The sequence below is a fragment of the Lissotriton helveticus genome, chromosome 4_1 (genome assembly GCF_964261635.1).
Source record: "Lissotriton helveticus chromosome 4_1, aLisHel1.1, whole genome shotgun sequence".
NCBI classification, from domain to species: Eukaryota; Metazoa; Chordata; class Amphibia; order Caudata; family Salamandridae; genus Lissotriton; species Lissotriton helveticus.
Window position 1 is genome coordinate 1916609853 of NC_136063.1, and position 13558 is coordinate 1916623410.

Sequence of the window (13558 nt, forward strand, 5' to 3'; positions counted from 1 at the left end):
GAATGAATGTGTGGGTGGCTCTATGTGTGTGTGTGTGGCTCTGTGTGGGTGTAAATGCAATAGGTCATGCATTTGCGAGCGATTAAGCTATTGGCATTGTAAATGACAATGCCATTTAATTAACGATTAAGCTATTGGCAATGTAAATGACAATGCCATTTATTTATGATTTAAAAAAAATGTCATGAGCAATGCCAATAGCTCTACCTTTAATAATGCCGAGACCATTGCATTGTAAATGCTTGTCTATCTGATGAAATAAAGAGATCAAACTGAGGAACCCCTTCCCTCGTTACTTATTGGATTTGGACTTCATACTTGTTTTTATTGAACCATGTGTTGTGGTGCACCTGTGCTTTTGTGTTTAAATTGTTGAGTACCTAAGGGAATGGGCACTGTAACGGTGGGTGCTTTTCGGTGTGCACACAGACCCCTGTGGAGACGGAAGGGGCAATATTTATTTCTTGGAGCTATTTTCGATTAGGTGCTGGCTTTGAGAAGGTCCCACTGTTAGTTTGAGTTTTGTTTGCATATAAAATTATGCAGTACACGATCCCAGGCCAGACGTCGGCTGATCGCATTAGAGTGGACCCAGAGCGGGAGGCACACCAGGGTTCGGCGGCCTGTGATAAAGCGGATATTCTGGAAGCTATCCTTGTTTTCAGAGTGGCACTGGAAACCAAAATGGACCGGTTGGCCATGGACATCAACCACTTGCGCCTGGATCTCAGGAAGGTGGCTTAACACTACTGAAGGAGGCCTAAACACATTCCAGACCGAAGTCCGTCAATTGCGGGAGACGGTAAGAGCCCTCCAGCACCATGCAGCCCGGCTGGAGAATAGGGCGGATGATGCATAAGGGGGGTCTCGGAGGAACAATCTTCGCTTTTTGGGCTTTCCGAAAAAGGCAGGAAGTCCGGCGGTGGACCTATTCCTGGAAGATTGCATTAGCACAACGTTCCCGAACCTACGGCTCTCCAAAATGTTTGTTGTGGAGAGAGCTCATAGATCTCTTGGCTCGTCGCTGAAGCCGGGATCCCCGCCCAGAGCCATGATGGCCCGACTGTTCAATTTTAGAGACCGGGACGCGATCCTGCAATTTATCCGTACCAATGGCCCGCCCAGATTTGAAAACCGGGACATCCACATCTACCCAGACTATACGAAAAAAAGTACAGGATCAACAAAGTTACTTTTGGCGTTGAAAGGCCGGCTGCGAAACCTCAACATTAAATACAGCTTAATGTTCCCGACCAGGCTCCAAGTACAATATGGAGACTTCTTCGTAACTTTTCAGAGGTGACAGACTGGATGGACTCGCTGGGGCTGTCCGGGGCTGTCTGGCCATGACCAGCATCAGGGCTGGCAGGAACAGAGACGGAGGAGTAGTCTGCAACGGAACCGGCAACGTCGCACTGAGGAACAGCGCCACAGGGTACGGGATCTGGCGGATGGAGGTCGTATCATGGTGGGATGCGATGGCATTCTACGGACGGAGCTAGAGATGATCCCAATGCAGAACCAGTTCTCTTCGCTATGCCTGGTTCAGGAGACACAATCGGAGCAGGTAGGGGCCAATAGCCCGGTGGATGAGGGCTCAGGAGACCGGTGAATGGCTGACTCTGCATCGAGACCTGGGGGTCCTGGGTCACGACCACTGTGAGTACTTACCTTGACCCGAAGGGCACCTAGTGTGAATAAGGGGCTCGTTGGAGAAGATCACAGGTCCGGAGACACTGCGAGGCGGGTGAGGGGGGGGGAGGTTGCACCATTTAGCCATATACCCTTTTTTGCCTTGCCGGCTGTAGAGTGCTGAGGCGGCCTGGCTAGACCACTAGTCGGGCAGGGTCGTGCAGTGCCAGTCAGTCGGCTGAATTTTAACGATAGGAAAGGGGCTATCCGATTTGGGAACGTAAGTTCAGTTATAATCATTATTTCGAGTTGGGAAGGGTGATTTAGAGGGTGGGTGGAACTGTGCGGCGGGGTTCTGAGTCCTCAGACCACGGTTGGGTTGTGAGAATGAAGCACTACTGCCTTTGGGTGGGGGAGTTGGGGTTACACAATGTTGTTTTATTTGGGTTACTGTTGGGATTGGATCCTTGTTGCGCCGTTAGAGGTCGGGGAAGACATATCATGAGGGGCCATGTATTAACAATATTGGGGGTCTCCCGTCTGATCGTCGGGTGCCGCTGTGCCCACAGGCGTTGATTCATGCCAGGTGACACGCAGAAGTACAAACTCATAACGTGGAATGTCCGGAGGCTCAATAATATGGTAAAACGGGTCCGGGTGGCACAGTACCTTAGGCGGTATGGGATCAGTATAGACTGTCTTAAATATATCTAACGCAGATGGAGGGGCCAATTCTTCACTACATCCTACTCTGGGTTTGCTAGGGGCGCGCTTATTTGGGTGGCACCGGGAGTACCCTTTAAGGTAACAAACAGCAGAAGTGATCCTGAGGGGAGGTTTGTGACGGTGGAGGGGACGCTGGATGGGCGCTGTATATGTTTGGTGAATATGTATGCCCTGAACAGTGATGATGGCGGGTTTGTGAGCCGAGTCTTGGGGCAGCTAGATCTGTATCCAGACACGGAATTGATTGTTGCAGGTGATTTCCATTGTGCCCTAAATGGAGAGCTAGATAGACATCCCCCAAAGCTAGATGCCAATCCCAGAATGAGAGAGGCGATGGGCCAGATGCTTCAAAACTATGACTTACTGGATATCTGGAACACCGAAACCCTGATCGGCGAGTGTACTCGTGCCACACACCTGCTGCCAACACCTATAGTAGTCTAGACTATTTCTTTATCCAGCAGTCGGCGGCGCATCAGATATCGGAAACGCAATATCTGGCCCGTTATTTGTCCGATCACTCCCTGTTACTACTAACATACTCTCCAGGCCAGCCGAGGTCTAAGGTACCGCTATGGAGGCTTAACACGGAAGCTTTTGGGGACCCAACTTACTAAGACGCCATAACAAACGGGTTGGAGGCATATTTTGAGGTGAATTGGGGCACGGCCAGCAGCAGGGCAATAGAATGGGACGCGATGAAGGTGGTGATACGGGGCAGTATGTATGTCCACGGAGGTGGGGGTTAGGCAAGTGCTTGAACGAGACCTACGCCTGCATGAGACCCGCTTGGCAACACTAGAGAAGGAGCTTCCCACGAATGGGGAGGGGCTGGCTAAATGGGCGGAACTGCGGCAAAAGATAGGGGACATCTGGGACTCGCTAGGTAAATTTAACAGAAATGCGAGCAGGCGCCGTTGGTACACTGAGGGAGATAAGGCGGGATGGCTACTAGCGCGTCTGATTTGGACGGAGACGCACCACCCGATCCTGGCACTCAAAAATGAGAACGACCAGGTAGTATATACACAACATGAGATCAATAAGGTATTCCTGACCCATCATACAACGGGAGTCTCAATGAGGAGAGACGGGCTATGAGAATGGCAGAGCGCACCTGGAGATCAGTCCCCTCGGCACTGCATCTTAAAACCCTGAGGAAAAAGAGAAATGCATACTTCAGGAAAATTAAACGCTCAAAGTCAGAGTTCTTCAGAGTCCAGCTAGACCAAGCAAAAAACCGGCCAAGTAAACTGTTCGAGCTAATCCGATCTCAATCTAAAGAACAACCCCCAGCTATCGACACTATGAGCACTACTCCTTCCTGTGAAGATTTCTCATCCTTCTTTAACGAAAAAACTGACAATATAAGGAGAGACCTCCTCAATGATGCAAGCCTTTACTCAATCCCCAACTGCATAACTCCCAATAAACAAAAAAACAATGCGACCTGGTCATCCTTTGACACTTACTCGGAAGTAGAAATTGACAGAATACTCAGCACCCTAAAACCATCCAATCACCTCACTGACCCCCTCCCTGCTAACGCCGTAAAAGACTTCACTCCTCTGCTACTCCCACTCTGGACTAAAATTATCAATAGCTCACTTCTACAAGGAGCCATCCCGGATTCCCTCAAAGTTGGACAAGTTACACCTTTACTGAAGAAACCAACAGCCGACCCCACTGATCTAAACAACTACCGTCCGATTACCAACATTCCCACTCTCGCCAAACTCTTAGAAAAATGCGTCCAATTACAACTGACAAAGCACATAGAACAGTTTGATCTCCTCAACCCACACCAATCAGGCTTCCGAGCAGGACACAGCACTGAAACGGCTATGACTCACATAATTGACGATGCCATCCAAAATCCTAGATCAAAACAATACCTGCCTCCTCATCCTTCTTGATCTTTCGTCAGCATTTGACACAGTGAAACATGAGAACTTACTCGATCTCCTAAAGACAAGAATGGGCTTCTCTGGGACTGTGCTTCGCTGGTTCACTTCCTTCCTACACAACCGGTCTCAAAAATTCAAGAGCAAAAACCTGATGTCTTCCCCAGTTCCGGTGTCGTTAGGTGTCCCTCAAGGATCCTGCCTATCCCCTACTTTGTTCAACCTAGTTATGGAGCCTCTCACCACCCTGCTACAAACATCAAATGTACACTTTCACATGTACGCCGATGACACTCAAATATATCTCAAGTTACATTCCCACAACGACATCCTGAGTCTGAACTCAACGATCAGAAGCACCCAATCCTGGCTGGCCGACAACCACCTCAAACTCAATGCTATGAAGACTGAGTTCCTCCTAATCTCACCTCCCTCGAAAATATCTTCCGCTCAAACATGGCTTAAACACCTAACAGCACTCAATGTCCAACCGACCATCGTGGACTCAGCAAAATCCTTAGGCATAACACTTGACACCAACCTCAACATGCAGCAGCATATCAGCAAGGCTACCAAGGGGGCGAACTTCCAAATAAATACCTTGAGGAAACTGAAACCTTTCCTTCCAGCAAAAGACTTCCAAATAGCAGTACAAGCTCTGGTCTTCCTCGCATAGACTACGGCAGCGTGGCCCTCTGCGGCCTCCCCCTAACGACAACTGCACCCCTCAGAGCGTCACTAAATGCGGCAGCGAGACTCATCACTGGATCAAAAAAACACTCACATATCTCCCCGGACTTCAAATCCTTGAACTGGCTGCCACTTGAAGCCAGAATACAGCTGAAAATTGCCTGCATGACGCACAAGGCTATACACCTGAAATCACCCAGCTACCTCACTCAGAAGTTGACAATCTCCGGGGGGTCCAGAACTACCAGGAGCTCAAACAATCTTCTGCTGAAACCGCGAAGATTCCGGAAGGAAAAAACTTACAAACGCTCCTTCTCTGGAATGGCGCCCAGGATCTGGAACGCACTCCCTCCTGAAACGAGGCTCATCTCCTCCTCCCTTCTTTTTAAGAAAGAAGTCAAAAGTATCCTTATGGCTAAATACACTTGAACAATGCGTTTGACTTACACTGCGAACAGTACTCCAGCATTTTATTATGATATAGCCTTATATTCCTTTGCACGTGTGTTGTGACCTATATTAGTCTGAAATGAGTAGATCCTTTTTTCTCCATCTTTGTATAATCACGGCGTTTTTGTTGTCATACGCTCCCACTATGCCTGGCTACCTCATACCTGTACTATACGTAATTCTTTGCTATGTACTGGAGCGTGATGATCTTGATGATGATGATATGACCTATATTAGTATGAAATGCTTAGATCCTTTTTCTTATTCTTTTTTCTATCCATCTCTGTATAATCACAGCGTCTTTGTTATCATACGCTCCCACTATGCCTGGCTACCTCATACCTGTACTATACTTAATACTTTTGTTATGTAATGGAACGTGATGATCTTGTTGATGATTACACCTGCCTCTGTAAAGCGCTCTGTTATCTGCAAAGATCTTGTTCGCGCTATATAAAACTTTCAAAATAAATAAATAAATAAAAATCTACATAGAATTTACTCCGCACCCCGGTCCCCCATGGCCCCTGAGGTTGTGGAGGCTTATTTAGCCGAGGTGGACCTGACCTGCATAGACCCTTAGAGTCTAAGGGGCCCCTTTTTAGAGGTGAGTAGATACGGGTGTCAATAGCCCACCTGAAGACCGCTAAGTCCCCCGGGATGGATAGCATAGCAGCGGAACTTTATAAAGAATATGGGGGAGTCCTGATCCCTAAACTCCTAGAAATCACGGCAGAGACCAGCGAGTGCGGTGTGCTCCCGGACTCCATGCGGGAAGCACTGTTAGTAATGATTCCCAAGCCAGGGAAGGACCCTCTGCTCCCCAGTTCCTACCGACCAATCTCAATGCTGAACGTGGACCTTAAAATCATCAGCCTCGTACTGGCAAGTAGGCTCCTCCCCCCAACTTCGGCGGCTGGTACACGATGACCAGTCTGGGTTTATACCAGGCAGGAATACGTTGCGGAATATCGGCCGCCTCGCACACGTTATGCAATCATTGGAGGGATGGGCCCAGCGGAGCACCTTAGTGTTCCTTGATATCGAATAAGCGTTCAACTCGATTCGATGGGACTATCTATGGCAGGTACTTTCAAAAATGGGCCTGGGGGAGGGATTTATAAACTGGGTGAAACTGCTTTATGCCCGACCGATAACAAGGGTTCGCACGGGGCGGTACGTGTCTGACGCTATACCCATAGCGAGGGGGACGCGGCAGGGATGCCAGCTCTCCCCCTTCCTGTTTGCCTTGGCGGTGGAGCCATTAGCTTGCCATCTTCGCGGGGTTCTCGGGAGACAAGGCATACGGGTGGGAGATAAGGAGCATATAGTATCACTGTATGCCGACGATGCGTTGATTTACCTGTATCGACCGACCCATTCCATGCCGGCTTTGATGGCTATACTGGCGCAATTTGCAGACACCTCAGGGCTTTACATCAACAAAGCAAAATCACAGCTGTAGGCGATCAGCCCAAAGAATAAACGGGACGGAGGACAGTTCCCGAACATGGAACTTCCGTGGGTAGAAGATACCCTACGATATCTGGGGGTGTGGGTCTGTAGGACTGAGGCCACCTTTTACCAACATAATATGGGGAGGATATTCCGGGGTCTTCAGAATAGTGTTGCCTTTTGGAACACACTTAAACTCTTCCTGATGGGGAAGATCGCCTTGATAAAGATGGTGGTCCTGCCCCAATATCTCTACACAATGCAGGGGTCCTTCTTCGAGCTCCCACCTCGGGTATTCAGGGAATTGGATGCACTACTGGTCCTACTGTTATGGAACTGGAAGCGATGTCGGACTAGCCTAGTGGTCATGAAGCGTAGATGGAGCAAGGGGGGTTTGGAGATCCCAGATATGGAAATGTATTACTTCGCGTCACAGCTACAACATGCTATAGCCTAGTTGAACACAGATCTCTCGTGGGAGAGGTCCTTTCTAGCAGGCACATACGGGGACCGACAGTTGAGTGCACTGCTCTGGAGGGCGGAGGGCAACAGGAACAGTCCTCCATTGGTGCGGCTGTTCGCTGCAATATGGAACCGAGTGGTACGAAGATTGATCCGGGAAAGGCCGTTTGCACCAGAGACGGATTTCTAGCTCATGCCGGCATTCGCTCAAATTGACCAGGTTATGTCAACAGATAAATGGAAAGCTGGGGGCTGTCTTATGCTGTCTGACCTCTACCCAGACAACATATTCATTACCTACCAGAAGGCTGTGGCGACCTTTGACCTCGGTTCAGGACAGTTCCTGCAATATGCCAAACTAGCAGCCATAGTGCAGCAGCTTTGGTCCTCGTTCCCGGAGGCTCCGGGGCACACTCATATCCTGGTCACTATGATAACCATGGCTTGGGGGGGCAGAGGTTTGTTACTCACCTTTATAGGGCGCTCAGAGAAGACAAAAAGACTGGACCCTTAAAAATAGAGGAGAAATGGCAGCGTGTGTGTCTGCAGGAGATCACATCGCGGAACTGGGAAAAATCCCCGAGAGTGTGCGGAAGGTGTCGGTATGCAATCGCTTCAAGCAAATCCAGTATAACATAGTACACATGACCTACCTCTCACCCAAGCGGCTTCAGGCCATCGATCGTTCTAGGGATCCCCATTGCCCCAGAAGTCGCCAAGATTAGGCGGACTATCCTCATATTGTGTGGAAATGCCCAACGGTCCATTGCGTTCCTAGAGGACCTGACCAGGATAACAGGGTGGACAATTGCCATGGACCCGTGCGCATGTCTCTTGGGCCTGATTTCTTGAGATCCTAAACGTAAGACAAGTAGGCGATTTCTGGTTCTGGGTCTTGTTGTAGCCAGGCGACTTATCGCGATTCATTGGTTAACCCAGCAGGGACCGCTACTAGCTAAATGGAGGGCAGAATTGAGGGAGTGCGCTCTGGCGGAGGAGGGGCACATGTGTAACACCAGGAGGGATAGCAAATTGCCTGAGGTGCTACTGGGGTGGGGAGTGATGATACAAGAAATAGCGGGACAGGCCCTCCAACCCACACATGAGGACACTGGGGAGACTACTTCCACAGGGGGGACGACCCCAGGCTGACGGAGGGAGTCACAAGGAGACCCGACATTAATACCGAGATGCACGAACCTCCAGTTAGACCGACCCAGCAGAGGAGGGGTAGTGGGGGGGGATTCGGGAGGGGGTTGGGTGGGGGGGAGTTACATCACAGTTGAGTTATGTTAGACCGCACAAAAACGGCGAGGACAATATACATTGGGAAACCTCTGCAGACGCGAATTTAGAATTTACCACTCATCGCCTGCATGTATAATTTCTTGCAATGTTGCCCACCTCGGCTGAGGTGGTTGAGATGTATCATTGTCTCTGTACTTGGTCTGTAGCTTTGGAGGAACAAACTAATAAAGAAATTTAAAAAAAAGAATGTGTCCCTGAACTCTTTAAGGAACTGTTTGTGACCCTGGAAGCACTGACACTACACTAGAAAGAAGGTCTCCCCTGCTGCAGTGATGGTGCACTGATCTCACTGGCCCTTTACCCGTGGATAGGGAAGCCAAACCTTGTAGACCTGGGACAGAGCCCCGGGAAACTCAACACTCCGAAGGAGTATGAGAAAGAGGTTTGCTAGAAACTGGGATTGGCCTACGTTTGGGTAATAAACACTGCCTAACAATATTGGTGACCCAACTAGAAAGCCCTCCACAAGGACATAACAGCTGTTTTCGTCAAGAACAATCTCTGCGAAAGTGAAGGGAACCAAAGGTCTAAACCAGATCAACACTGCCTGAGCATAACTGAAGTTTCCAGTGCAATAATACAAGCTCCTTCATAGCTTCTGCAGTTTAGAACCCTTTCTTTTCCATTTTAATACCATGCATTACTTACCTTTTTCTTTAATACCATTTTGTTTGCTCTGATCTTTCGCTATTTTCAAAGTATGAGAGAAGTCTGGTGTTCATTTTCTGAATGCTCATTTATGTACATACTTGTTACTTCTAAGCAGATGAATTCGAAGAAGGCACTCTGGGCCAAAAGATTGAAATATCAACTCCCAATCGAAAAACAAAAGCTCATAAAGGAAGGCCAAGGATCTCTGAAGGTAAAATCTTCTTCTTCAGCTACAACAAGCATAGCGCCTAGAGATACCACAGTGAGGTTTATGTATTTGTGATAATAATGTTACAGTTTACCCCCAGTTGTTTTCACTGTTCATGGAACTCTTACCTGCTTTTGATTTTTTTTATCTTCCATACTGTTACCAAACCACATTGTGTGCACTATATTCAGGAGTTTTAAAATAACCATTTTAAAATAAGTAAGTTCAAACGTGTATTCAGTTTCTAGTGATTCTTGAGTGTGTTAACTCATTAATGAAATATCGTTTGGATTACGAATGTGTCCCTGAACTCTTTAAGGAACTGTTTGTGACCTAGGAAGCACGGACACTACACCAGAAAGAATGCTCAGTGTGTTGTGTACTGCTACTATAATCTGGTCTCCCCTGCTGAAGCGATGGTGCACTGAACTCACTGGCCCTTCACCCGTGGATAGGGAAGCCAAACCTTGTAGACCTGAGACAGAGCCCCGGGAAACGCAACACTCCGAAGGAGTATGATAAGGAGGTTTGCTAGAAACTGGGATTGGCCTACATTTGGATAATAAACACTGCCTAGCAATATTGGTGACCCAACTAGAAAGCCCTCCACAAGGACATAACAGCTGTTTTCGTCAAGAACAATCTCCACGAAAGTGAAGGGAACCAAAGGTCTAAACTAGATCAACACTGCCCAAGAATAACTGGAGTGTCCAGTGCAATAATACAAGCTCCTTCATACCTTCTGCAATTTAGAACCCTTTCTCTTCCATTTTAATACCGTGCATTACTTACCTTTGTCTTTAATAGCATTTTGTGTGCTCTGATCTTTCGCTATTTTCAAAGTATGAGAGAAGTCTGGTGTTCATTTTCTGAATGTTCATTCATGTACATTCTTGTTACTTCTAAGCAGATGAATTGGAAGAAGGCACTCTGGACCAAAAGATTGAAATATCAACTCCCAATCGAAAAACAAAAGCTCATAAAGGAAGGCCTAGGACCAAAAATTTAAAAGGGCAGTCTGAAGACAAGTCCTCATTTTGTAGGACAGAAGAAACAGAAAGTAGTTCCTATGTAAGTAGCTAAATAATAAAATGCCACTGCTGCTTAAAGATTACCTGTATTGCTGATTAAAATGTACACACTGTTAATCAAATTATTGTTTATAATAAAGAGCAAGCTAATAAAACATATACCACTTTCTACAGATGTGTATTAATCTTACCAATATACTAACCAATTGCAAGATAAAAAGTTTTAGATCTATCTCTTAACCCTCCCATGTCTGTCAAAAATGTATCCAACAGACCGAAAAGAACAGGCCAGGTGCTTAAGTACTTGTATCACCAGCCACCAAAAATCAGAGCAGACACCTACGGAAATTGCTTCTTTCGGGACGATGTACTCACCCACATTTGGTGGCATGCTTCATCAGAGGGCTTGCTGTACATCCTGCCAAGAAGCAGGTTTTTTGTTTGGGGTGGGCTCCGACTTTGTATGAACGTTTATGGGGGTCTTTTTGAAGTCTAGTACATTCCCTAAATATCATTCACTACAATTGTAAATTAACTGCAGTACAATCAATCAGGGGAATTGTAAGCACGCTACTCGCCCATAAGGAACTCAAGGTGCTGAAGGGGGGTGGATCCGCAGATCTGTTTAGCCTAAGAGCCAGGTCTTTAGAGTCTTTCAGAAGGTATTCAGGGAGGGGGCACGTCTGTTGTCTGCCGGTAGCTCGTTCCAGGTCTTGGCTGCAATATGAGAGAAGGATCTTCCGCCTGCTCTGGCCCCGAGGATGCTCGGGGTTTCGGCCAGTGCGAGGTTGGCAGATCGGAGGTTTCTTTTGGGTGCGTGGAAGTTGATTCTGTTGTTGAGGTATTTAGGTCCGTTGTTGTGTAGCCATTTGTAGGTGTGAGTGAGGATTTAGAAGGTAACTCTTTTCTCCACGGGGAGCCAGTGGAGTTTATGTAGGTGTTGGCTGATGTGTTCGTGCCACGGGATGCAGAGGACGAGTCTGGCGGGGGTGTTCTGTATAGTCTGGAGTTTGCAGAGTAGGGATTTGTTGATGCCGGCGTAGAGGGCGTTTCCGTAGTCCAGTCTGCTGGTGATGAGTGCGTGGGTGAATGTCTTCCTTGACTTAGGGGGATCCATTTGAAGGTCTTGTGAAGGATGCGGGGGGTGTTGAAGCAGCTGGAGGTGACGGCGTTGATCTTTCAATTCATGGTGAGTGATGAGTCGAGTACAATGCTGAGGTTGTTGGCGTGGTCTGAGGGGGTAGGTGGGCTTCCGAGGGCGGTCGGCCACCAGGTGTTGTTCCATGCTGAAGGGGTGGTTCCAAGGATGAGGACCTCTGCCTTCTCTTCGTTGAGCTTCAGGCAGATGTTGGTCATCCCTACTGCGACGTCTTGCATTCCTTTCTGGAAGTTGAGTTTTGCGGTGGTGGGATGGGGGATGAGCTGGGTGTCGTCGGCATAGGATACGATGTTGAGGCCGTGTTGTTGGACGATGGCTGCAAGGGGGGCTTGTAGATGTTGAGGGTTGGGCTCAGAGATTGCCCCTGTGGGACTCCTCTGGTGATTTAGGGTGTCAGTCTGATCCTTTGGCTTGTTCTGGTGAGGAAAGATTAGATCCAGTCTAGGGCTGTTCCTTGTATGCCAGCGGCATGTAGTCTGGCGACTAGTGTGTCTTGGGAGACTGTGTCTAAGGCAGCTGAATGGTTGAGTAGGATTAGCGCTGCAAAGTGGCCTTGGTGCAGGAGGTTGCGGATGCCATTGTGACAGCGAGTAGGGCGGCCTCGTTCCTATGGTTGCTTTGCAATTTGGATTGGGACGGGTTGAGGATGGCGTTGTCTTCAATGAATCGTGTCAGTTCCCTGTTGACTGTTTTCTCTGCAACTTTGGCTGCGAATGGGAGGAGCGAGATGGGCCGGTAGTTCTTGAGGTCGGTGGGGTCAGCTGTGGGCTTCTTGTGCAGGGGCCTGGCTTCTGCGCGCTTCCAGTCATTGGGGAAGGTGCCTGTTTTCAAGGTGGTGTTGATGGTGCGGGTGCGAAGGCGGCCGCAGCTCTGTGGTAGATGTGAGGAGGGCAGGAGGCGGTGGGGGCCCCTGAGTGGATGCCTTTCATGGTCGAGGTGGTGTCTTCTGTCGTGATCGGTGTGCAGCTGGAGATGGTGGGCTGGCTGGTGCCTTTGGAGGCTGGGAGGCCAGCTGTGGCGTCTGATGGATGGTCGACGAAGTTGTCGTACAGGGTTTTGATCTTGAGGTGGAAGTAGGTTCCAAGCTTGTCGCAGAGGTCTTGGGACCGGGTGATGTCTGTGGCTTTGCTGCAGGGGTTGGTGAATTCCTAAATGATACTGAAGAGTTTTTCGGAGTTGGTGAGGTTTTTGTTGTAGATGAAGTTCCTCTTGGTGGTTCTGATTTTGTTGTGGTAGTCCGTCATGGCGTCCTTGTAGGTGGAGTAGATTTTGGTTGTCTTAGTGTTTCTCCAGTTCTTCTCCAGGCGTCTGCAGGTACTCCCTGGTACTGCGTAGAATACTCATGAAGAATTCAAATGTCTAAGGTTAATTTAACACAAGTTCAAGTTTTGCCATCCTGTGACAACCATAAAAGAAATGAAGGGTGAATTGCAACCTTTTCTATATGTAAGCATCTATTTGTTTCATGCCCAGCTAAGCCTATCTGGTCCATAGCATTTAATCTAGGCTTTCTCATTACAGCTACGACCACTACCTCTCTGAAATAGTACCTGCCTGTGTGTAAAGGGATGTGTACTTAGACTAAAATTAAGTGACTATGTACTTATCTGACCCTTTCACTTGGAACCACCCTTTTTTATTTTTTATTTATTTTTTATTTTAAAAAACCTTTATTTTTACAGTTGTGAAAAAAAAAACCTTTATTTTTTATGTACAATTACACACGGCTTGTTGCCTACAACCATATCACGGCCTGCAGCGCATGTAGTAGTCAATTAAAACTCGTCTTGAGCAGCATATACATACACAGCAAGCCGCCTACAACCGCATCAGGCCGGCCGCGTTAATTGAAACAATTAAACTTGAAGACATCTGTGTTGGT

General features: G+C 48.0%; 1 protein-coding gene across 7 annotated transcripts in view; it reads left to right on the plus strand.

Annotated features, from left to right (window-relative positions):
* The window catches only part of PHF6 (PHD finger protein 6), a 467171-nt gene that overhangs the window by 111926 nt on the left and 341687 nt on the right, over positions 1-13558 (plus strand). For 3 of the 7 annotated variants that reach the window (XR_013610659.1, XM_078688560.1, XM_078688561.1), the window contains exons 6-7: positions 9391-9489; positions 10394-10557. Coding sequence is in view for 6 of the 7 variants with exons in the window: in XM_078688560.1 (XP_078544686.1) it covers positions 9391-9489; positions 10394-10557 (263 nt within the window). In the remaining variant the exon portion in view is untranslated. The remainder of the gene's footprint in view (positions 1-9390; positions 9490-10393; positions 10558-13558) is intronic. The other 4 variants (XM_078688565.1, XM_078688564.1, XM_078688563.1 and 1 more) reach the window with 3 other exon arrangements.